At 40.1% G+C, this 26,005-nt stretch overlaps 1 protein-coding gene across 2 annotated transcripts in view; it reads left to right on the forward strand.

The window, feature by feature from the left end:
* abr (ABR activator of RhoGEF and GTPase) overlaps positions 1–26,005 on the forward strand; it is a 237,685-nt gene that overhangs the window by 40,901 nt on the left and 170,779 nt on the right. The window contains exon 1 of one of the 2 annotated variants that reach the window (XM_041801081.1): positions 1,143–1,261. The exons of the other annotated variant lie outside the window; for it this stretch is intronic. Within the exon in view, the coding sequence (XP_041657015.1) occupies positions 1,201–1,261 (61 nt within the window). The 5' untranslated portion in view covers positions 1,143–1,200. Of the gene's footprint in view, positions 1–1,142; positions 1,262–26,005 lie in introns of those variants that run through there. 2 annotated transcript variants of the gene reach the window in all.

The following is a 26,005-nucleotide window of genomic DNA, read 5'->3' on the forward strand; positions in this document are numbered from 1 at the left end:
GGGCTAGTTCCACCTCATCTTTGTACATGAAGACTATGATTCAGCAGTCAAATGAAATATGCCTGTGATTGCACTGTCATGATGCTAAGCACCATTTTTGTGTTATAACATTGGACTAGTAGAAGATGTGCAGGGGTGCTGGTTTAACTCAATTATTAGAGCAGGTGCCCCATGTTCAGAGGTTATAATCCTCTTCTGCATGACATAACGCGATGGTCTGGTGCAGGTGTGTTTTTGGATTTCAGTACCAGCCCTAACTTTCATCATCGCTGCATCTCTAGTTGTAAAATTGCTTGACTACCCTTAAAATAAACTATCCTCTGCTTCCACCTGGAACAATATACAAGGTCATTTAAGTGGGGTAACTTCTTGTTAGTCCTAAACAATCCAGAAATGTTACTTCTATAAAGTGCTTTTACTTTCAAATCATTGATTTAAAAAATTTGAAATAGCCTCACTTAAAGAATACATTTTGAGCTTTCCAAGTTTGTCTTGTCAGTCAAGCAAAAGCAAGGGAAAAGGAAGTAAGGTGGTGATTCAGGACAATGATGTAGCCTTTGAGTTTAAGGCAGGGTTATTTAAGGATAGGTGCTCGCTTTTGCACTCTACAGGGGAACAAAGAGGTTTTCACACTCAGCACAGAGAGGTGATGTTTGAGTTGGGATTGAGCTTTAGGAAGGTAGAGCAGAGAAGAAGAGCCTGCCAGTTTATTCACATTTAACATAAGCCTGGTCGTTACACAGTCATTATACATCGCTTCAGAGTCCCTGCCTCTGCTTGAAGAGAGAGAGAGATGACAGGAGAGAGAGAGAGAGAGAGAGAGAGAGGCTGATGAGCCATAAGCGCAGAATCGAGAGAGAGAGGAGGGGTCGATGAGAGTGAGCGAGCAAGCCAAAGAGAGAGAGAGGGAGTGCTTCTCCCTTCCCCTAGCAACGGTCGGCGGTGGTCGTCTCCAGCCTGTTGTTTTCTCTCACACAGCGCTCACACTCCTGCTTCGGTTGTTTGCTCGTCTGCCTGTTGGACTCCGGAGTGTCTTTTGACATATTTGTCCCAATGATTCTGAACACTTCTTCCTGGGAGATGAAGGCTGCTCTCCGAGGATAAGGAACGGGAAAGAATCAGTGCCCTAAGCAGAGGAAAAAAAAAACAGCAGAGGAAGAAATCAGAAAGAAGTGAGTGAGACAGGGAGAGAGAAGGAGGATGGAGCCCCTCAGCGCTCGTGGCCTGCCCCGGCTCTCCTGGATCGACACCCTCTACAGCAGTATGTATCTCTATCCATCCGTCTATTTACTCTCCACACATCGCTTCCCATTTACCTCGTACTGTTTTTTTTTACCCAGCACCCCCTCCTTCTCTCTTCATCTCATGCTCTGCCTGTTTGCATTACAAGCGGAGCTACATGCCCACAGAGAACACTTTACATTTTCTCTGGACTTCCAATTAGTGTGCATCACTGTGGCTGTCCATAACAAGACGGTCAGCTCCCCCCTTCCTCTTTCACCTCCATTCCCCTTTAATGGAAACAACTCCTGTCTGATGTTATTGAGCTTTTTAGCTGCTGTTAGGCACAGAGGAAGAGGAAAGCCTGGAGAAAGGTATAGTGGGAGAGTGTGAGTCATTCCTACAACCTGGAGGTAGAACTTTATGTTCCAACCTATTGAGGACACAAGCTGTCTGATGTTGAATTTTTAATCTGCTCTTTATTGTGGTCGTCATGCTGCGCTGGAGACTCGATGTGACATGTCTCACTGTACGGTGGGGTCACTCAGGATGCTTTCAGATCAGTGATTTCAGGATACCATCACAACAAACAGTGTAAACATGCAACTTTTGGAGCCGGAATGTTCCACTTACAATGATCAGGATTAATACACCAGAATCTGAATGTTAATTTTTCAGGCTTTAATCCAGGGAAATGTGGCAGGGGCAGCTGTGATTCCCTGTTGTTGTGCTCTGTTTTGGTGCCTGTGTGTTTGGGTTTTTAGGCACATGACACAGCCGTTTGGGATTAGCTGTGCTGTGTCACTATTGTCACCCTTCTTTAATCTGCAGAGGGGGAGTGAATATGAGAGGAGGAGGAGGAGGCGGCAGGGTGCTGGTGTTTGGGATTTTAGTCAAACAGAAAGAGAAAGGAGAGAAATGTGAAGCCCTGTCATGTTCTCAGAGGTCTATCTTTTCAAGCAGCTGTTACCACTCTGTGGAGAAATGTTGGCTCTGTCACAAAGACGCTGAAGGAGTGATAATGTTGGTGTGGTCATTGTATTTTCAAAGTGTAAACAAAATGTATAAATTTGCGCTTTTATTTAGAAGAAAGAGGCGTGAAAACAATAATTAGTAAGATAAACCTGCACGTTATTGTAACACTTTGGCATATGAATGCTTCTGAAAATGTGTGAAGGAATTGTTTGGCACCTATAGATCTCTGTGCTATGAGCTGGATAAGAAGATCACTGCCTTTTTGTTTCTGGCTATGCCTGTAAAAATAAAGCTACAAGAAAGGCTTAACCTTAACTTCATATTAAAATAAAATGTGTAGAATAGTTTGTCTTGCTGTGTTAGAATAGACCCTGAAGCCCTTTTTAAAGCTCTGTCATTGACATAATAGATCTCCTTGATTAATTATAAACCTCCATATTTGGTGGCATCAACTTTTGGTCATGACCTCCAAACTGATGTTGCTGTCTGTCTTCAGTTGCCAGACTCCTTTTGTCACAAATTAAACGTTACACCAACTCTGTTTATGATGTTCAGAGAAGATTTAGCAGAATCAGAAGACTCAAGATTCTAGGCATGCATGATATTCTCAGTATATCAGTATTGGCAGATATCAGCTTAAAAAGTAAAATTATCAGTATTGGCAGTTATGAAACTTTCTGCAGATATTTACACCCACTATTTTGCAAGAAAAATCTTCCTTTATAAGCTGTAAATACTGTCCAAACAAGTAAGAAAGAAGAAATTTAGGCTGGACCTAAGACCCAAGTCTTTTTCTTTGTTCATCATCATTCCTTACACTTGGATGGATTGAAATGGATTTTGAAAACCCTGAAAAGTTTTCAGCTAGAAGCATTGACCATCTTAAAATAAATATTCTAGCAAATTAGCAAGCTAGCGCTTGGCTTAGTGTTAGCCTTGTAATGTCTTCGATTTATATAGCGCATTTCAAGAAACCCAAGGACACGTTACAAAACACATAAGACATGGACAAACTATGTGTGGGATAAGATGAGTGTAAGGGGTGGTTTAGAGAAGACTGTAGGCTGTGGTGAACAGGTGGTGCTTGAGACATTCTTTTGAAAATATCCAGAGATGAAGTGCTACGGATGTCTGCAGGCAGAGTGTTCCAGAGGGTGGGGGCTACAGTGCTGAAGGCTCTGTCTCCATAGGTTCGGAGTTTTGTTTTGGGTACGGAAAGCAGACAAGTGTCTGAAGACCGAAGGTTGCGAGATGGAGTGTATGGATGGAGGAGATCAGAAAGGTACTGAAAAGCCAGGGCATGGAGAGATTTGTACATCAGGAGGAGAATTTGTGACCCTTATCTTGCAGGTTATAGTTTTTAGCTAACAGCTGGCTGTAGCAACATAAGGAGTTAGGTCAACCAATTGCCAGCCTGATCGTTTATCAGGGCTGATATTTGGCATTGGGTCTGCTGCAAGTTGTGTCGTTTCCTCTGGCTCTGCACGCTCTCTACAGTCTCCCAAATGTCCCACAACATTTGATAGGCTAGATGTCATGAGTAATAGCCATGTTTATCTTTAGTAACAAAGTATTGTTGTTTTTTTTGATCAACAGGTCTAAATCCTATCAGGTGCTATAAATCTAATATTTAATTACTGAAACTGATTAATGGCTTATTTTTACAGTAGGATCGGCTGCTAACTTGGTTGTTTGTTGTTTGGTACGTGATGCAACAGGCCAACCAGGGCTGCTCGATTACAGCAGAAATCATTATCACTATAATTCTGACTGAAACTGAAATCACTGTTATAAAACACAGGTACTCATTGACTTCACAACATCTACATTACCTGCATTCATTGAAATAAAACACTCCTAAAACTTTGGGAAAGAAGCCATAGATGAATAAAATGAGTGACAAAAACATAAAAATTGTTAAATATGTTATATTTAACAATTTAGTCATGGTAATCTTTTTTTAATTTCCCTCCACTAGTTCCATCAATAACTAGCTGAAAGGGGTCATATCGCCACTTACTGCAGAAGAGTCGGACATAGTTTGTCAAAGAATTGACTCCCCTGTGCGTGAAAACTTATAAACACTGATTAATTACAGAAAACATTATTTTCACTCACCTCTGAAGCATCCTTGCTTTGAATTATCTCAGCTCTGAATTTAGTCTAATCCCTCTTTTCAGAAATGAATGAGGTTATTGTGAGTGTGATAGTGACTCTCTATCATCAGGGAGGACTGTATACTCACTCTGTGTACTATTTTAATGTTGCTATTTTGGTTTCTAGCTTTTCTGTGAGCAGACAGTGAATCCATCACAGCCTAACACCTCATGTTCTTCAACACATTTGTAATTCTATGAGAAACTGGATGGGTCTGATAGGAGGTTGTCTATTACCATTACAACAGGCTCCACTGTGAGCTCTTGTAAAGGTAAAGGCCACCGTGCTTTTTATGCACCTGTCATTTCAGCATCCCACTTCTTTTCTCCTGTACTTTGCAAGCCTGTGTGTGCCTCTGTGTGTGTGTGTATTGTAGAAATAAATTTGTGCTCCATGGCTGCTGAACTGACCTCCTTTCTGCACTCAGGGGAATATAAAATACACTTCCACTTTTGTGAGCTTTTCGAGTGCTGCTGCTTAAGCTCACTTCCTCAGTACACTACGCTGACCCTGAAACAGCCCATTCACCGGTTCACAGGCTCCAACTCAGCAGCACAACAGTGTAATGTCCCGGATTACCAAACATGAGGCTGTAATTGCATCCTTTCTCTCCAGCCACTAGATGTGTGTTAATGGCTCATTGGTAAGCTGTGACCACACGTCCTTAACTGGCTGAGTAAAGTGGGAGTGGATGCTTGAAGCCACAGCTGCCTCACTCTCCCTCCCCAGAGGATCAAGTCGTTCTGTTTGTCTACTGCAACATTTCCTACAGCTTTTCTACTCCTCACTCCCCAAACAAAATCAGCGGCTCAGACCTCTCATCAGTCATCCTCTGCCCCATTTGTCCAGTCAGCAGCGTAAGTGGTAGACTCCCAGGCGGCTATTAGCGTTTCTGTGCATGTGTGAGTTACAAATGCTTCAACACAATCCTCTCATTTTACCTCTCATTATTTGTTTTCGTACCTCTTTTTGCCTCTCCTCTAGTCACAGTGTGGTTTATTTTTAAAATGTTTCTCATATACGTACAAAAGTTTTACCAGTTTATTTGTGGTATGCTGCAGGGTAAATAGGTTTCTCAGCAATGATCTGATTTTAAAAGCAATTTGATGATGCCATTGTCCTCATTATCTGTCTCTAATAGGTTTGTGAGGATACCGGAACTTCAACATGATACTCAGAGTGTGGGCTAAAAATTCTGCAGAGATGGACTGCAGTTTACATCTGACTTTTGTAGCATTATGCTAACACATAATGGCAATGTCCCACATGCTTTATTGTCCCTTTGTGCACACTTTGACTGATCCCTTGCCACGTCTTCCTGCAGCCACAATGTTGTAAAATTAGTCCACCACTAGTCCTTAATGTCACATGTTCTGTGGTTAAGTTCATGTTCTTTGCAGATGATGTAATGCGGAAGTGGAGGACACCTATTGGGGGGCAGGTGGTGATTTCTGCACAGAGAATTCTACCACAAGGCTATGCCGACTACAACTATGCCTATATATATATACTATAAATTAAAAAAAAAAAACATTCTCAGTTTGTAAGCTGCTTTTGTGTCCTAAAAGAAGTGAACTATATAACAAAAAGCCTCTGTCTAAAGCCTGGACAAGTGGTGTCACCATCACTTGTATATGGGTCCGTTTCCACAAAGCAGTCTGGTTTGGTTCAGTACAGTTTTGTCATGGTTTAGCTCTTTGAACTCTGATTTAACCTGTGTTTCCTCAGCTGATGTCTATCCAGCCTCACTTGTTGTGACAGGAAATCTGTCTCTTTAAAGCGATCCAGATCGTTTGACTCAGTTCAGTAGAGCTGGTTGTTTGGTTCCCACTCTTCATTTGGTCACAGTGTCTTTTTAAATGTGGATTAGATGACAAGGAAAGGAAAGGAAAACCGACACTCAAACGGGAACTAGCTACAGTGGCTCACATAAAAGAGCTGGTTAGTAGAATAGGTTCATTTGTGAACAGTACATCATCACTCGGCCTATTGCCCCACAGGGTTTATTCGGTTAAGACTACATGAATTAAATATGTGTGTATGATGTGAAGTGGATTTTTGTCTAAAATGAAGGGGCTGAGCTAGCCTCTAGCTCAGTACAAGACTCCTCTAGACTCTTGTCTCTCCCTTCTGGATAGATGTTGCCAGATGCTAGAAGGTATGCAAGACTGAGGAATCTGTGATATTGATCACCCTACCAAATAACCTTGCAAAGCAGATATATATGCCCGTTTCCGTGTTTCTCACTGACGAATCCATCTTGCAAAGCTCCTGTCAGAACTGTTTGGGCCTGGTTAGAAAGTGACAGGACCAATCAGCGTCAAGGCGCAGTGCATTCGGGCGTGGTGAAGTCGTGACGAAAGCAAGCAGCAGCAAGAGGCCAGTGCAATTATGGCGGAAGAGATTAGCATGGATGCTGCTAAAGCGTCCGTTTTATCAGAACTTGATGACATCTCTTCGTTAAAAGAAGAACAAAGAACAGCAGTGAGTTGTTTTCTTTTCAAAACCGACAAAAGTCGTGTCGTGTGTACCAGCACAATTTGGAATCTTTTTACAGGCATTTGCAGACTACCAGATGTGTCTTATGCGTTATCTCATTAATTTATGTTAAACATGTGTAAGTAGACTGTCCTCTCTTGATGTTTGGAGGTGGCCAGCCCAATGCCTGGACCAGTTTGATACCAGTAAAAGTCAAGCAGTTTTTAATGCTTGTTTTAATACCACAGTAAAGAAACCAAATTCCAGCACCCAGCTTCTTTAAATGTTTGTTTTAAATATTAGAAAGGTAGGCATTCCTGTGTTTAGTTTAAACTGCACAAAACCATTGCAGTGACAGTACTCAAATGCTGCAGTCTTTGTGTTTGCCTGCAATTTTTGACAGATTATTTACTCTCCATGTTCATTAAAATAAGACTGTATTGTTCTCAAATGCCTTGTATTGGAAAGTATTGAAAAATTTGACAACCATAGTCTTAGGATTGTCCCTGACGTGCTGTTTTTTTTTCCAAGTCTTTGTTTCTTCCTTTGTTTTATTTCCCTCTCAGTCCCTGTGCACTTTTTGTATTTCACTATTATGAAAAGCTGTTTATTTGTGTTGTCTGGTTTGACCTAAATTTAGAGAGATTATCTGGACATGTTAGGTCAGGATTTGCCTTTTTAAATGAGAAAATGAAAAAGCTTCTGTATTCATCAGTACTGTGTCCCAGTTGCTTTGTCAAATGTTATCGATAGAATCACTGACCTGAGACTCTTTGTTACACAACTTTGATTCAGGGCTTAATGGACTGTCTCCATGGTTAGGAAGAAAAGGAGAAAATAGCTCAGCAGAAAGGCCGGGATAATTAACAGAACTATGAAAAAGACAATAATGAACACTAGATTCAAATGAGGCTGTTACATGAACTTACTTTATAACAATCCATCTGGATTACTTTTAATATCATAGATACATTACCGGCCAATATTAATGTGTTCTCAAAGGATTTTGTCTTGATGACACATCGCCCCAGGGTTATGTATCTCTGGGTACTTTTAAGTCACAGGGATTTTTTCCATTTGTTGTATTCTAGAGGTGTTCTAATTTAGGTCTAAAACTTCTAAATCTTAGGTTATTTTCAGACACCAGTTGGATTAAAGAATGGCAACCAATACACTGACTTAGACCATTTACTTCAGCTGTGTTTTGTTTTGTTTTTTTTTTTTCTTTTGAGAAGTGATGTACCCACTACATATTTAATGCAAGCAACACTGAAAACATTAGGACAGTGTATCATGATTTTAATTGTAGATGTAAAATAACATCTTTAGGTAAAAAAAAACAAACAAACCCTTAAATCACAAAATCACGTTCTGTGGCATTGAAATTTTCCTTATTTGCAGTGACACAGGAAGTCTTCAAACTTTCAGGGACAAGGGCTTCTGAAGTGATCATTTCAGTGCCTAAACTGTAGTATTTTTGCCACATCTGCAGCCTCACTCTTACTTCTGACACTGTCATCCCGCGCTATAACCTTCAGAGAGAATTAGCCAGACTCCTCTCTGGCTTGCTTCAGAGCCTCGTGATGCTCAAGCTACATCAAAGGATGGCTGGATTATGTAAGAGACAGAATATAGGCATTTTGGCAAAGCCGAGCTGGCACATGCACATGTCAAAACGATTTCCCCTAATCCTCAGTCACAGTGAGGAGAGCTGGAATATGTGTGCAGCTCTGAGGAAGCAGTAAAAGAAAATCTATAGTATTGCTGTACATCCTGTTAGTGAGTGAAGTGTAGTTGAGTTTGGACCAAAAAGTCATGTTAACATACCACAACATCAGACTGGATATTTACCAGTTTGTACAGGGTCAATAAGTGCTTTTAAACCTTATCCTGCAGAATTTTCTTTGGGATAATGAGATTTTAGTGAGAAGTAATCTGCTGTCAGTCTTGTTGCGCTATGACCAAAACTCTTGGGATATATATGAGCTCATTTTGTTACCTCTAATCATGCTATTTCTACAAAATTGTCTGTATCACCACCCTAATATGACACAACACAACTTTAAATCCTTTTTATTGCCTTTGTAATAAAACACCAATGCACTGGCCTTATCCATCATCTGTTAGTTTTATGAGTCAGATGTTATTCTAACGTGATTCTTCATCTTTTTTATTAGGCAATCTGAAGTACTTGGTGGCACTTGCATACAGAGTGAGTAGCATCATTCAAAAAGAAACAGATGCTGACAGTTTTTGGGTAGCACATTTCACCACACTAATGATTTTCTCTGGCTGTCAAACCATTTGCTGTGGTTCTCCTCTACAACTGTGATAAATGGAGCCAGCCCCAGTGCTGGCTAGCTGCTCCTGGCTCACTCCAGCCCAGTCCCAGTTCTGTCTCCGAGTGTTTAATGTTACTTGTTAGTTGGCTGTCACAAGAGCTACTTCGAAGGGCAGACAGCAAAGTGATTCTGGAGAGCTTCCCAGCAGAGTGTCTGAGGGGAGTTTAATACAACCAGGGATGTCTCATTTTTCACACCCTGCAAGATCTATTTTGTCCCATCTTTCTTTCTATCACTGTATCTCTCACTGCTTGAGGAGCCAGTGGCAATACATGGGCAGATCGATGGGATCTTTAAGTGTTTCCAAACACGACATTTGTGGCTTCACGACGGAGGAGAACAGGAGACAAATCTCAAAGGGCCCAATTAGGTTCTGTACTGAGCCCACATTTTTCTCTAATTAGGTATGATTCAGAATATGTTTAGGGTTAAACCAATCCGATTTAGCTTTTGAACATTGGTTGGACACTGGCTCAAATAGGATAAGGTATATGTGACAGTGAGACCAATTCTTTGCTACTCTTTTTGATTCAGTTGTATCCTTATCTCTACTCACACATACAGCACATTCAGAAAGTATTCAGAACTCCTTCACTTTCCAGCCAATTTGCAGCCTGATGCTACAGTCTAAAAAATTTCTTTTATGCTCAGTACTCCGTCATGACAAAGTCAAAACAGAATTTTAGATGTTTTTGCAAACTTATTACCAAAAAACCCCTCTCAAAACACTTGAAATTTAGCTCAAGTGGTTCCCATTTCTCTTGAAATGGGAGACAAATGGCTTATGGCAGAGTGCTAGATGGAAGCCTGAGGCTGGTGCAAAACACATGAAAGACTGTGTAGAGTTTGTGCCTTTGGGGTGCTAGAGTCTATCCCGGCTGGCATTGGGCAAGAGGCGGGGCACACCCTGGACTGGTCGCTAGTCGGTCGCAAAGCTGACATATAGAGACAGACAACCAGGCACACTCACATTCACACCTACGGCCAATTTAGAGTCATCAGTTAACCTAATGAGCATGTCTTTGGTGGTGGGAGGAAGCTGGAGTACCCGGAGAGAACCCACACGTGCACGGGGAGAACATGCAAACTCCGCACAGAAAGGTCCTGAATGGGAAGCAAACCAGGACCTTCTTGCTGTGAGGCAACAGTGCTAACCCCTGCGCCGCCATGGAGCCCGTTTCTGAATCATGTCCAGTAAATTTAGTTTACCACAGATGGACTCCAATCAAGGGGGCTGGACTTTAAAAACAATAAACTTGACTTCACTGTCTTTGGGACATTTCTCATGCGGAATGCTCCCTCCAAACTTTCTGCCTCAGTGGAACCTTTTTTTGGATGTGAAATCGCAGTGCTCCTTTGTAAGGTCTTCCTTCAAATGCTTTATCAGGTTGCTAGTGTTGAAGTTGGTGCTTCCTCCCCTCAGAATTACAGCCTTACATACTGGACATGTTGCCCTTCTACTTGTCTGACTTTAAGTGTAAAATACTGTAAGGGCAGCAATGAAGAATTGATTTTAAGTGTAAGATTGTCTAAATGAAGCAAAATTTAAAGTTAAACAAAACTGTATCAGATGGGAATGAGTGCATTACTAGTACTTCTTCTTCTCTTGGGTTTCCAGCAGGCTACATGCCTTGCAACACCTGGCTCCTTATCACGTGACTACACATGATAGGTACATATGTGCCAGTTTGTTTTAACGGCAGTGCTACATTAGTAGAGAGGGAATTACTTTTCTACTACTACTTTTCAGAGGGCTGCCATGATATATCTTTTTAAAATATACATGTCTTTATTCTAGGCTTGAACATGTTGGCTTTTTTAATCTTAACATTCAAAACTGAAAGACTCAGAAATAAAGCGAGTAATGCAGAGTCATGAAAGAGAACGATTGCTCACCAGTGGCTTTTTGTCTTTGGTGGTACTGATTAAACAGGATAGACCATTATTGAGAATCAAGTGCTTGGAAGATTATAGATGCTCGATCATAAAAAAATTAATCAATACACTGCTGTTACTGCTTCTATAAATCACTTTCTGCAGTCAGAACGTTTTACTTTCCAGGAATTAAACATTGTTGTGTAATTGAATCTGCTGCATGTCAAGTCTTGAATCACTGTCTTTCTTCTGTACAAGCTCCTCCATTATGCTGATCAATAGTTGAAGCATTCCCCCCTCCCTTCTCTGGACTGTAGCTATAGAAACAGACATTTCAATCTGTCCTCTCATACACGTACTGAGCGGGACAGAGAATCTGAGTCAGCCTAAAGCTGTATTGTTATGTAACAGCAACATCTCCACTGCTTCTTCCTTTGCTGCCATGCTTCTCTTCTCTTTTCTGTGCTGAGCATCTTCCTCCCATTGGGCCTGGAAAAGGGTTCAGACTTATGTAATCGGCTTTATGTTCATTTTTCCAAAAACTGCCAGGAAACAGTTGTGTGATGCTGCAGAGGGAGAACCAAACATTTGGAGCTTAGAGTGTCTAAATGCAAACAGAAAGAGAGAGAGGCACTGGATGTTCTGATATCAGAGTAAACAATTTCACTGGCACTCTCATTCAGCTTGATCCAAAATCCTTTTTATCAACAAATATCCCCAGATATTTTCCCCAGACAGTATCATTCATAATATTCAAAGAGTGGATCCGCTTTCAAAGACTGCAGCCCTTACTAAAAATACATCAAGAATTGTGGCTGGTGTAAAGAAGACACTTTATATTTCACTAAAACAATCTATATGCTACAAGATAACCACTGATGCGGGGCCAAATCTTCCCCTTACAGCAAAAGAAAGCAAAATCCTGTTTTTGATGATTCTAGAGGTTATCTCTGTGGTTTTAGGTGTGTTAAGAGAGATCTGATTGGCTTGGAGGAGCAGAGTGACCTTGCTGATTTCAAATGGTAAAATATGAAAAATTTTTCATGTTTACGCACTGATCTCCTGTTGTGTTGGGGAACCCTGCAGACAGCTGTTTAGTCATGTGGACTAAGCAATAGCTGATTGGGAAGTAAGCTGACTTAAGAAGGAAGCACAGCAGCCACAGCAAATCAATGCTGCTCACTCAAATCCTGCTCAAGCTTTAACATGTAAAGCTCATGGCCTACTCAAAAACTGCAGAAAGCTTTTTCCTTCATAAATCTTATTGAAAAACTATTGCCAGTTTTGTCATCTGTCATGTTTGATGACTGTTCAGTCATAACTGACTGTTTTAGATTTTTGTAAGTTTTTCAGTTTCCAGACTTTGACTTGGGTTTCTCATGAATAGAATTTGTGAGGTGCATTGTTTGCAGATATTGCCACCCTTCACAAACTACAGGATCCGTTTTTTTGTTTTTTTGTTTGTTTGTTTGTTTTTCCACTTCTTTTATTCTCTTATTTTCAACCCCTGTTTGGTGGAGTCAACTAGGGCTGAAGGATTTTGGAAAATAATCTAATTGCGACTTTTTCCCCCAATATTGCAATTGTGATTTGATATGTGATCATTCCTTAACTTTCTTTTTTTTCCTAAACAAGGGCTGAACAATTCTTTAAAAGTGTCTAGCTCTGATGATTTTGACTCGTATTGCACTTTGGATATGAATTGTTGCATTGAAGGGTTTTTGTCATTCTTATATTTAATAAGAAAAAAGTACAAAAATGAAGAAGGTAGGATTTTTTGTAGACTATTCTTAAAGAAATGGCACCTAAATGATTGCATGATATGTCATGCATAACATCTGCTGCAAAAGAAGTTTACAACTGGAATTTTGACACAAATTTCAGGTCAAAGAATACTGCAGTTGCGATTTGATAATTGCAGCAGGCCATATTGCGATTTTCGATTAATTGCCCAGCCCTAGAGTCAACTGATATATATTTCTATAGGAAAAATGTTATGCTAACTCTACATTTTCAGCAATGAGCACGCTATATCAACTAAATGTCAACATGGAGTGTTAAGTCGGGCCCTTTAACTTAAAAAAGCTATGAAATGTGTTAATAAACTATTTCAAGTTGGGTCCTTCCTGTAGTTTTTACAGTGTTTGAGAAGAAAGGGTGGAAGCCTTAGGGGGGGTTTAATTTTACTGGAATCTGATAGCAGTGGCTGTCTCCTGTGTAGCGTTTAACTCAGCTGTAGCTATAAAAGTGCAGCTATTTTATCAGAACTTGACCAAATTTCTTTAACAAATTAAGAATGAAGAAAAGCGCTGGAAGCTTGTCATGATGGTAAAGATGGTTTTGCTCTTCTCCTGACCTGCAGTGCTTTGGCATGAGTTAGCATAAGTTACAGACGGGAATAATTATGCTGTAAGCCAGTAAATATAATCACTGCTGCCAGTGTAGTGATCAGCTCGGATGGAGCTATTGTATAGTGGAACTGGTCCACATTTCTTTGTTAAAACAAGAACAAACAGCCACCCTGAAAGCTTTGCTTTGTAAAAATGATGCTTTTGCACTTCTCCCAATTGGCCTCGCCATGAGTTTTATCCATCAACAAGCTCCACTATTCATGAACTACGGCAGTGCCTTTTGGCAATCATATCTATTCTCCTTATTTCTTGTTGCAGTCACAACTGTGGCAGTTTTCCCATGATATTAAGTAAAAACATGAGAAGCTATTTCTTAATCTACAGATAATCATCATCATTCCTTCCCATGTGTTCATACAACTTGGGAAATCTCACTGCAATGAAAGAACATTTATGTCTTTGGTCTAAATTGTAGAAACTAAGACAGTCATGTGCAGCGTCCCCAGGCAAGTATAACTTCACAAGAGTGAAGAGACATCCCCACAGACAGAGAGGTTATGTATTATTTCTACTGGTTCCAAGTGAGTGAATCCAGTTGAAAGAAGTGGATTAGAGAGTAGACTCCAGGTTGTAACATAATTTAGCTGTTTACTCTCTCCCACATCCCTGCTGGGGTTGTACCACGGCCGCCTGGGTTCATTCAATGACAGCTTGTGAATAATTGATGAAGATTTGGCTCAGCAGACTGTGTTGTTGTGGCATTTTCACGCACGACAAATAAGCCACAGCAAACACCTCTTGGATTACTTAAACTGAACTAATTGGGAAGAACACCAATATGCTAATTTTCTAACTAATAATGCAGTCCATGGTATATGATGTGATCACATTTTCAGGCTACAGAAATGTTATTTTACACTAAGATTAATTTATATTAGGAATTGTAAGAAAGCCTGAAAGTAGAGAAGTATCTTAATGATATGAGACAGATGACTATAAATGCAAACACATCTACACTCAAGCTGCTTGAGCTGATGTTAGCTTCTAACTTTAGCTTGAAGTCAGAGTTATAATAACTTCCAGTCAGCATCTTTTGCTCATCCTGGTTCTGGTGACTGTGGTACCAGATTAAGACAGATATCCTAAATGTCCCTCACCTTATCAACATATTTATCCTCATTCTGGAAGAATCTGAGGTGTTCCCAAGCTAGTCAGGGGGGATATTTAATCCCCCTGGGTCTCCCTTGGCTCTCCCCTCAGGTTTTCTTGCCCAGAAAACCTTCAGCAAGACATGCCCAAGGAAAATCAGATGCCCAAATCACCTCAACAGGCGCTTTTGTACACGAGCTCCCTCCAGATGACTGAGCTACTTACCCTTACCACTACTACCTTACCAACCCATCTGTCAGTCTAACAGTCATTTTGTTACTAAAACTGCATTTATTTCCTTTTTCTAGTTAGTTGATATGCTAGTTTAGTGTACACAATAGCAAAGATTGTTAGCTATTTTAAAAGATTTCATTAAGCTGGTGCTGAAAGACGTTTTGCATATGACTTTATGACCCGTCTGGTCCTTCCCCCACCTGAACGATAAAAGAAGCATGTTATTTAGTCCATCCATCCATTATTAACCTTTTATCCCATTTGAGGTTGCAGGGTCTGCATTTCAGCTGCCTTTGGGTTAGAGGTGGAGTACTCCCTGGATTGGTCGCCAGTCTTTTACAGTGCTGAAATACAGAGACAAACAATCAGCACACTCAGACGAGCAATTTAGAGTCACCAGCCAACCTAATGAGCATATTTTTTGTCTGTAAGGAGGGAGCTGGTACCCAGAGAGAACCGATGCATGCACAACGAGAACATGATTTCCGCAGAGAAAGGCCCCATCTAACTGGGAACATTTTTGCTGCAGCAACAGCACTGTTTCCTGCATCCCTAATTCCCTGGATGCTAGTGCTAAATAAATAATTAGTCAAAAAGTTCTCCATAGCAATCTGTGTAGTGCACATTTTGTACATCAAAAGTTGAGAAAGCTCTAAATGTCAGTATTAGATGGCTGCAAATTATTTTATGAAGCATAAAACAGTATTTTCCATAGCAAGATTGTGTTTGTAGAAGCACTGACACTGATGCTTACAAATAAGTATTACAGTTAAAACCATGACCCTGTTTACCAGTGACTTTAAACAGAAACAGATAGAGTACAAATTCCTCCTTGGTGGTCTGATGTATATATTTTGGCAATTGAGTGAAACAGAAAAGAGGTATTTATGTACACCTACATGGGTTTTTGAATGCTTTTAGCCCAGTCCGCTCTTAAGGTTTTTCCTCTGTTTGCAGAGGCCCAAAAGTGGCTGAGCTCATTTGACAGAGCCATTGACATTTGTATTAAGTAGGCTAATTTAATTAGGTTACTTTCTGTTACTTTAAAGGGTCCAAAAACACCTCAAGCATTATTATTATTAACAAAATATTCATAGTAGCATAATGTCAGCACCAGCAGTTCATTCACAGTAGTGAATGATGTCATAGATGTCACATGTCTGCAAAAGGTCTATACTGTGTTGCCAGTTTAAAGCAGAATAAGCCTTGTTCAAGGTTACACCTCATCTGCAAATTGTTGGCTAGAAGGGTGGGGCAGTGCCAGTCTGCCCCTGATCTGCCATCAGAGGAAGTAGCAGAAGCATGATGGGGGAAGACGGTGGCACTATAATGTTGGAACTGGCTTGGTGGATCGGCACAGTGTTTGTGCATGTCTGTCATGTTGTGCATGCATTTAACTGATTAGTCTAGAGAGAAGAAAATACTAAGAAAACAGTCACGTTCATCCCAGGGCTGTGTTAGCCACGTTGTACAGAGTATATGAGGCTCACATCACACCTGCTAACATTAGCAGCTAGCTCCACCAGCCTGCGTTCCTCTTTACAGATTAATATCGTACTTTGATGTGGCCTTTTCATTTCGGTGGAGTAGTTACACATAAGTTCAACCTTCAGCAGCCTACATGCCACTTTGTTTTCATTTATTACATAAAAAACAGTCATACCTTGCTGTTCCTACTTCACGCTAACTGCTAAGCTTCTCATATTTACACTCAGTCAAGTGCCGGGGAAAGCTCAGACAGGAAGGCAGCGGCCATTAACTGAAGCTATAGCGGTTTAGTGGCAGGAGGTTCATCCCATTTTAAAAGAGCATCATAGACCGGGATTTCAAGCCCTTGTTCATAAAAAGTTGTAGAGTAATTAGTCTAACTGACTCATACATTTTGCATCAGCTTATTTGATAAACAAATTTAATGGTTAAACCGCTCACATCCCTTGCAATGCTAGAGCTAGTGTTTGTGCACTTGTGCACCTCTTTCTAAAACGTTCTGTCTTTAAAGGAGACATATTATGCAAAAATCACTTTTTCAGGCTTTTCTAACACAAATATATGTCCCTGGTCTGTCCACAATCCCCTCAAGTACCAGAAAAATCCATTCCCTCTCCCCCTCTCTTTCTCCACCTTTCAGAAAATGTGTGCTGAAACAAGCTGTTCTCAGATTTTACATCTAGTGACCTCACCAGGGGCCCTTAGCACCCGCCCCCAAGTTTGGTTGGCCCTCCCCCACTTGGAGGAAAGTTCCGCCCTCCTCAGCTGATCCTCTCAGCTGCTAGCTGAGATGCTGGATAGCTCAGTGGGTTTCCCTACTGACTATGGTGTGGGACATTGATGGTTCTAATCCCAGTCTACTCTTTGGGGAAAAAAAGTGTCTGTAATATTATGAGTGCTGCATCCATTTCCTGAGAGGGTTGTAGTCAGGGGCACAGTCAGACAGCTAATTAACATTTAAAGCCACAGACACAGAAATGGCTTGTTCTGAAAAGGGCTGAAACAGAGGGGTTTTTAGACATGTAAAAATCCAATACTGGAGTGTTTTTTCAGTAATAAACCTCACAGGCATGTTTTAGGGACCTCTGAGACCAATATAAACTTGTCTTAAAAGGGTAAAATATGTCACCTTTAGATATCTTTTATGTAAAATTCATTAAGGAAATAAACTAGGCATGTCTAGGCTAGTCTAGTCTGAAGGCATGAGGGTTTTTATTCTGCCTACTTATTAGCAAGGGCTGCCTAAATTAGCAGGAGGCCATTAATAATTACATATCAGGAAAAATATGCATGTCCTGTTGTTTGATGTAAATAATTCAAACCTTTCTTGGACTTGATTGTTCAAATCAGTTTTGGGTGGGATAGTTTTTGTGTATCTTAACACAGAATGAGGTTTTTACTCACTAATTTTGCCCATGAAGGGGCTTATCACAGAAATCCCATAAGCTAAGCTATAATCCAACTAATAATACCTGAAATAGCAGCTTTAGCTCCGTTCTCCTTTCAGTGCCAAATTTGTTTTATCGTCACGTGGAAGGATGGGTGAAAATCCTTTGTTGTGCTTGATGTTAGAGGGTGTGTCATGTGTCTGAGAGTGTTTGTGTTCTATGAATCTGTAGGGACCTTCACTGTGCCCTGAGGGGCTCCCGCTCTGTGTGTGTGTGTGTGTGTGGGGGGTATGTTTCTATGGACAGCAGTCATCCTGCAGGCCTATAGTAACCACCAACCCCTGTGTCTTTTGCCACCCATGCCCCCGTCCCCCTCAGCCAATCAGCTCAGAGTACCACCACCACCCCGGCCAATGGTGCGCTTGGCATGTTTACGTTTCTCCCGGAAGGCACGGGCCGTCATTAAGCATTCAGGGTAGTCGAGCGAAAGAGAGGAGAGGAGGGGAAAAACGGGGGGTAGGAGAGGAAGATGAGGCCATTATGAGTTTAGAGGGCTGATGGATGCACTGAAAAAACCCCCCACCACTCTTCCAGACAGACTCAGGTGAACAAAACATACAGGTCATATATCACCTCTGCTATTCTGAAATGGACTCTTTCCACCACCTTAAATCATGGATATAAATCTAACTCTATACATGTTTGTCTGTGTATTTACAGCTCATATTAGAAGCTGTCAAAACAAGAATCCATTAACCTGCAGGAAGTCATCTTTCTATCCAGTTTAGTATGTGTGTGCGTGTTTACATGTGTGTTTTTGTGTATCATTAAAGATTAACGGCCACAGTCGGAGTCGGCCTTCTGGTCTTAGTAGGTTGTCTTTCTGCTGGGGTCAGAAATGGATGTGTACGTTCAGTCAGGTTGTGACTGACACAATAGAGACTTTTCCTTGAGAGAAGGATGAAAGAAAGTAGAAGTAATGGAAACATCCAGTAGAACAGCTGGTAAATGCATATTTTGAAATGTAGCACAGGAGAATCAAGACTTAATCTGCAATAGATACTGTAAGACATGAGGGGAATCACCCTTTTTTCATGATACACCATCCTGTAATTAAGAGTGGGCCATTTGTTTTGTTTTCCATAAGCAAGACATTGGATTGGTGTGGAGTTTAAATGGGAGTTGGATAAACATTGGTACAGCAATATATCAAATTATGACAATTAAGTCAATCAGATGTTGTGATGCTTTATTTTATGATTATCTTGTAGTATATAACATATTGCAGCATTGTGTTATTATCACAATGTAAGATTAATCACGATTAACTACGGTCTACAATCAGTGCAATATTTTTTATCGCGATTTCTCTCATGCTCTATTGTCCCTCTCATCACACTTTGGTCAAGCCACTGTAACGTCTCCCTGCAGCCACAGTGATGTAAAATAAGTCCATCACAGCTCCTTAATATCTCATTTTACTTTATAGGACAAGTCAAAAGTCATATGTGCCTTGTGCTATCAAACATTCCTCTTTTAACTATCCCTTTATTTCCTTTTCATAACAAGTTGCTTTTTCTGGGATTAAGTTCATAACAAAATCTTCCATGTACCTATTAAAACAGGTCTGTAACCAAACAGGAAGTAGATTACCCTTAGTTTATGACAGTAAAAGAATCCAAAATGACACAACAGCTGCTTTAAGGCAAAATCGTGGAATACTAAAATGTGATAAAAAAATGAATTGCAATTGATCACGATGAACTACAGAAATCCAGAGATTTTTCATGATTTAAAATTGTTGTATCTGACAGTCCTGCTTATAAAATTTGTACTTCATCGTAATCTATCGTATTGTTTTGTATGGTATGTGTCTAATCAAATCACATTGTATTGCCTCTATAATAACAAAACTTATCATATTGTAGTGTATCAAGTCATACCTGAAGATATCCCATTGTGTAGTAATGCATATACTGTATCTTAACATAAACTGTTGTACTGTGCCTTGACAAATCCAGTTATATCATACTGTATTGAATGGTATCAAATTATACCGTATTGTATTGTACCCTATCTTATGTTACCAAATTATTTCTTAACATATTCCACTACATCATACTGTTATGCATCTTAACATGTCCCATTACATCGTATTGTATCATATTGTACCGTACCTTAACTTTGTTTTTGTTTTACTTGGTGTTTTTAAATAACTATTTTCAAATTTTCCTGTACAGCACTTTGATACAAACTCTGTTTGTTATGGAAGTGCTCTAAATATAGTTGACTTTGACCTTGACCTTATGGTACCATACCATATAGTTTCTTAACATATTCCATTACATCCTATAGTATCGTATTGCATCGTATCATATCATATCCTACCGCATTGTGTCATATTGTATTTAGGGATGGGACCGATCCAATCCAATAAAGGTATCGGGTCTGATATGGACATAATAAATAGATCGGGTATCTGACTGACGGCGCCGATCTGAGTGACCGATCCAAATCCATCCTACAGTTTGCGGTTGACCATGAATGCACCGCAGTCTAACGAGACAGTCTGTGTGTAACGGAGCTAGTATAAGGATGTTCTTAGTGGTATAATTACCTAGTAGGTTAAACGTAAAACTATATCTAGAATAGTCAAAACTAGTCTAAAGATGAGAGAACACAAAGAAGAGTGGGTGTGACGTTAGCCTGATAACGGGCGGCACTAGCATTGAAAGCTAGCGCCGCTAGCGCCTTCAATCCTCTTTGCAGATTAATATCGTGCTTTAATATTTGGCCTCTTTTCACTTCGGGTGAGTAGTCATATGTAAGCTTAACCCTCAACAGCCCAAATACCACTTTATTTCTATTTACTACTTTGGAAAACTGTCGTAGGTCATACCGCGGTCTTCCTGCTACACGCTAACAGGTTAGCCTGCGCCGAGATTCTCATTGTTTGTATCCGGTGAAGGGTCAGAGAGGAAGGCTGCGGCCATTAACTGAAGCTACAGCGGTCTCTAGTGGCGGGAGGTTCATTAAAGACAGTACAGACAGGGATTTATAACTTATACTTAGTTGTTGTTTTTTGGATAATGTTGATATTTGTTTTTTAGTAGTAGTTCAAATAAATTTATTTGGAATACATGTAAATTCAATTCATTTTTGTATTTTTTTTTTTTTTGCTTTTTAATAAGAGGAGCTGGGTGGTTTACTACAGCCTCAGGTAACCTCACATTATACCAACAATAATAATTGTTAAAGAAAAATGTCGGTATCGGTATCGGCACATATTTATCTGAATCGGATCAGAACTGAAAAAAAGTGGATCGGTGCATCCCTAATTGTATTGTACTGTATTGTATTACATCTAGAAATATCCTGTTTTATCTTTTCCTATTACATCGTGTTGTATTGTATTGAATCGTATCGTATGGAATTTATCGCATTGTGTCCTATCCTGTTATATTGTATGGTATCATATTGTTTGGTATTATACCAAGAATTGTGTATGTTTCCGAACAATTATTATTCTTTGAACCTCCTTTAACTGCAAGCTTTCAGCTGCAACTTTGCATCCAACCATGTCTTTGACCACCTCCCAGCCTACACTTAAAAGATGTTCCTCTGACAAGCTAAGCATCACTATAGACTGTAAGACTGTGATTTAGCATTAAAAGGGTTTAGATTTGTTTGCATTATCAATGAATTTATGAAGACATAAGGATTTTCGAAAATTATTGTATGTCTTTTTTAATTTATTCATCACTAACTATGAAATGAATATCAGAAAGTAATAAAAACGGGATTCTTGTATCACTTTAGCCCATGTTTTTATAGCAAGGCCACTGCTGTTTATTTAGCACTTAATTGTGACCTTTTTAGATTGTAGAAACTCCAAATCAATGTCGTGTAGTTCACAAGGTGTCTCTGCAGTCTCTGTGTCTGTTTGCTTCTTTTTATGTCAGATGGATTTGTGTGTCTCAGTTTATCAGGCATCAATGATGCATCCCATCTCACTCTTCTATCTCCTCTGTGACTGCCACATCCAATAGACATCTATGAAAGAAACCTCTAAAGGTCAGCTTCTTTGCCAGTATGGACTGTGCGTTAGTTTGTATTCATGCATGTGTGTGTTGCCAGGAAAAACCGAATGGTTGGTGACACATTAGATGCCTTGTAGTATCGCTCTCTGACAGATTCACAGCACTAACAGTTGGCTAATCGTTATAAGAGAAGAACAGCAGATCCTCACAGCTCAGGAGTGGCTTGTTTCCAATTAAATTAACATTTTCCCTGCATAGCCACATGTGCAGGGTTGTAGTTGTCTTTTTTCCCTTATGCAGGTGTTTCTCTTTGAACCTGCACTCTCTCCTTCAATGCTCGAGGGACAGAGAAGCTGCTGCATCCTTGGAAAGTCTTCAACTCTTTTTTTCAATGCTGCTGTCTTTTTTCTCTGCTTCTGATCTCATCTTACAGACAGACACATACCTCCTGCTAGAGTTAGCATCCAGTTAAAGTGTGCAGCTATTCCAGGTTTTTATGAAAAAAGGGTGGCACTTTAAAAGGTGCTACTAACTCAGCTTAAGTGTTTTTCTTTTTTTTTCAACCAGCCACTTCTTTTTTGCCAGCAGTAACTTTTTCTGCCCCAGAGGCTTCTTCAAGCTTGAAAGTGAAGAGAACTGCATGAATATCTGGCTTGATGGTGCAATCCTGTGCAAGAGCTTTCATATCTGTAAGTTTGTTATACACACAATGATGCAGCAGAGGGTTAGCAGATTTCTAATGACACAAATCAACAGGATGTTGACCCTTTCTGCAGAACTTGCTTGTGAGTTCTCTGACAAACTCCTCCACAACGGCAGGGATTTTTGTTATAAAAATGCCAGAAATTTGGCTTCAGAATATATAATAGATCATAAAATGTCCTTGAAGTAAGTTAGATTCAGCATGAAGTTGTACATATTTTCAATTGGAGTGTTCGCCCACACACTGCCTGTAAATTATTATCTTCATGCGTCTTTGTTGCCTAATTAGTTTCTGGACAAATTTTCATCTTTTCCCTCAGTTATGTTCACTTTGGCTCCCAAAGGGCAAGTTTTCTTCTTTTGATATCAAAAGTTGCACCCTTCGCCTTCAGTAGTGTTACAGTGGTGTGTGAAGCACTAACCTGCTCAGGGCTTTCCTCTCCTATCTGACACACCTGGAGTGTATCAAACACTCTGCCTTTAATCTGCATCAGTTTCATCTAATTGGGCTGTGGAGTGCAATAAATAGACACCACAATAATCACTGCCAGGGATGCCCTGAGGGCGATCGACAGCCGCTTGCATTTTAATAGCTCCACTCGTCTTTTGTTTCACTGCACGGTTTGAAACACTTTCCATTAGCACAAGCCCATGAACACATGCTGAGAGTACTGCTGCATGCTGAGGAGTAGATGCCCACACAGTCGAGCTGCTGTCCGGAACATTTTCTAAGCTGAATGTGGGTGGCTTTTTTTGGGCAATTAATAGCTCTTCAATACACATGTAGAGCTGTGTTTTTTACCTGCTTACAAACACAGGGATGGGGGCTTGTAATGTGGAAATTTTAACCTAAAATGACTTGTTTGAAACAGTTATTGCATCACTGTTGAAAAATATTGAAAACTCACCACCTTTAACATTTCTGTCAACTCGGCTACTCTAGATCATCTCATCACTCTCACAGGCACCGAGATGGAATGGGCGGCATGAATGAAAGGTTGATTAGTAGGGATGTCCCATATGCTGATATTTACCCAGTCATTTCAGATGATACTGTTATCAGTACTGATATTTAAATGTAGTTAAAGGTTGAACTTAACTCTTTAACCTGTTTAAGCCAACCATTATGTCATTCCAATAATGCTATCCATGCCTTCCTAGCCCTTATGGAAGATTTTCTTGGGGTATTTTTTGGGGGATTTAAAGATTAAATCAACATCGGAATGTCTGATATTGGATGTCTTTTTATCCTTTTTATATGCATTTTGATCGTTTCTGCTGCTAGCGTTTGTATCCCACAATGCTTTGTGACAGGCTGTGATAACCAGTGGTAGGTTGTTCTGTTGTCATGTCATGCTTTGTCAAACTACTTATACATGACTGCAGATCATGTGGAGTGGGCCTGAATAGTTCATAATGTAGAGAAAGTGAGACAAAGATCCTGTAATGTGGCCCTCAGTGTCTCTGCAGACAGGAATGCTTTGAGAAATGGCTTGATAATAGCCAATACAATGAAAGGAATGACTTTTTTGTAAATCTGGGAATATTTTGAGACTTGTCACGTAACGATTATTTTTTCACATTTTGAACCCCAAGAGATGGGTTTTCTGCAAAACAAGGTCACATAGAGAACTTTGAGTTTTTATTTTATTTTATTTTTTTTTTATTTTTGTCTTAACAGTCCCATGACTTTTTCTTTAATTCAAGTGCAGCACACATATTCTTAAAGACCAGGTTGTTCTGAAAAGAAAGGATGTTCAGAGCTCTACTGTGCACCACAGTGTTGATGTTTTACAAGCTTTTTAAGACATTATATCCAGGTGAGACAAGCTCCAGCTGTTTAAATTTTGAGAATTGAATGCCTTTCTATAGAAAATAATTGATTTAGAACTACTAATCAGACAGAAGCAATTTTATATACCATTCAATCCTCTGATTTTTTTAGCATATTTTTAAACAGATTTTTTTTTTGTTTTGTTTTGTTTTAATGACTACTTTTATTTAACTTCATTTAACTAGTATTTCCATTGAAATACAGAGATCTCTTCTGTAATGGAGCTTTGGACAAGACAGCAGCAAACCATAACAAACAAAAAGACATGAACCAATATGTTTTTTCAAACCTGAATGGTTATAAAACGATCTGCAGATAATAAGATAAGTGCTATTTGCAGCCCTAGTTTTCTATATTCTTGTGCTTTGATGTGTCTGCACTTGAATGCATTCTCTCATACGTGTGCTGTCAAACATGGCTTTCAGCCTTGTGTTTGACAGTGGTTGTCCTAATCTATGCAGGCAGTGGTTCGTATCAAACTGGTCCAAACCTTGGGGATTTAGGCTAATTACAATGTATAGTGGCTGGCTGCCATGGTAACATGGGTTGGTTGGGTTTGGGGGCTGCAGGAATTGGGGGAGCACCAACGATTCATGCATTTGGCTCTGCAGGGCCCTTATCTTTGGCTGCCTCCAGGCATATGCCTCGTGAAGATATGCAGCTGTAGTAGGATTGTCATTCGTTGGAGCTACAAAGGGACAATATTTCCTTTTATGAGACTGCTCTCCAGCAGGAAAGTGCTCTGGATGTGTGCTCAGGTTGTGGAGTGGATAATGGGCACACATTGTTCATTAGACTCATGTGAGTGAAGTGGAAGTCTCATCTGTGTGTAGATGTTAGGAGCTGTTAGGGTTTGGATTTTGGATTGGCAGCTCTCGTGTCATCTCCCATTAAAGCTCAACGCTCAGGAGCTGTCACTTCCCTTCTTCCTCTCCGTCCGTCTCTCTCTGTCTACACTAACTAATGTGTGGGTGTCCTGCAGCTTATTGACCTTTAAAGTGTTCTCAGCTTGTTTCCTGAGCACAGTGGTTAGCTGTATCCCACCCATTATCATCCTGATTATCCTGATCAGACTGGATCATGCAGGGATAAGGGGAACAACGACCCCCACTTGGCTGGATGACTCACAGACTTTCAGATCGCAGCTGCTCAGTGCTCTTGACATTGGCTCAGTTAGCATCATGTAGCATTAATGTAATATCAAGCCAGTACTGAGGAGTGGGCGGATGTCTTATTTGTGCAAATGGGAGGTACCCTCTGACATTTAAGTGTAATTTTTGGTCTGGATCATAAGAAAAGCAATCGTTTTCTCTCTTTACCAGGTACTCTGCAGTCTGTTGATTATAGATGCCTAAATTGATAAGATTAATCTCCATAAAGAACTATAAATCTCATTAATTTCACAGTGAAAAGCTTTTGAAGTATTACAAGAGGTGAAAACGTCCCATCCCTCTTGTTAAATTGGAGTAAATCTTGAAATGTTCCCTTAAGAGATCACATTTCTTAAATAAACTACATTACACACCAGTAGCCCTCATTTTTTTGTGAATTATCAACACACTGAAGGGACCATGACTTAATTCACACCTCTCCTATGCGCAGGCTTAGTATGTATTAGTGTTCCTACCTGCCACAGCCTGTATTCGTGTGAAATTTTTTTGAAAGTTATTTTTAGATCATTAGTCTCTTAATGCTCTCAGCTTGCTGACAGCAGTGCTTACGGCTTTACTGTATATGGTGTGTGCCCTATAGATTTACAGTGTTTTATCAT

The sequence above is a fragment of the Cheilinus undulatus genome, linkage group 12 (assembly GCF_018320785.1).
Source record: "Cheilinus undulatus linkage group 12, ASM1832078v1, whole genome shotgun sequence".
Taxonomy (NCBI): domain Eukaryota; kingdom Metazoa; phylum Chordata; class Actinopteri; order Labriformes; family Labridae; genus Cheilinus; species Cheilinus undulatus.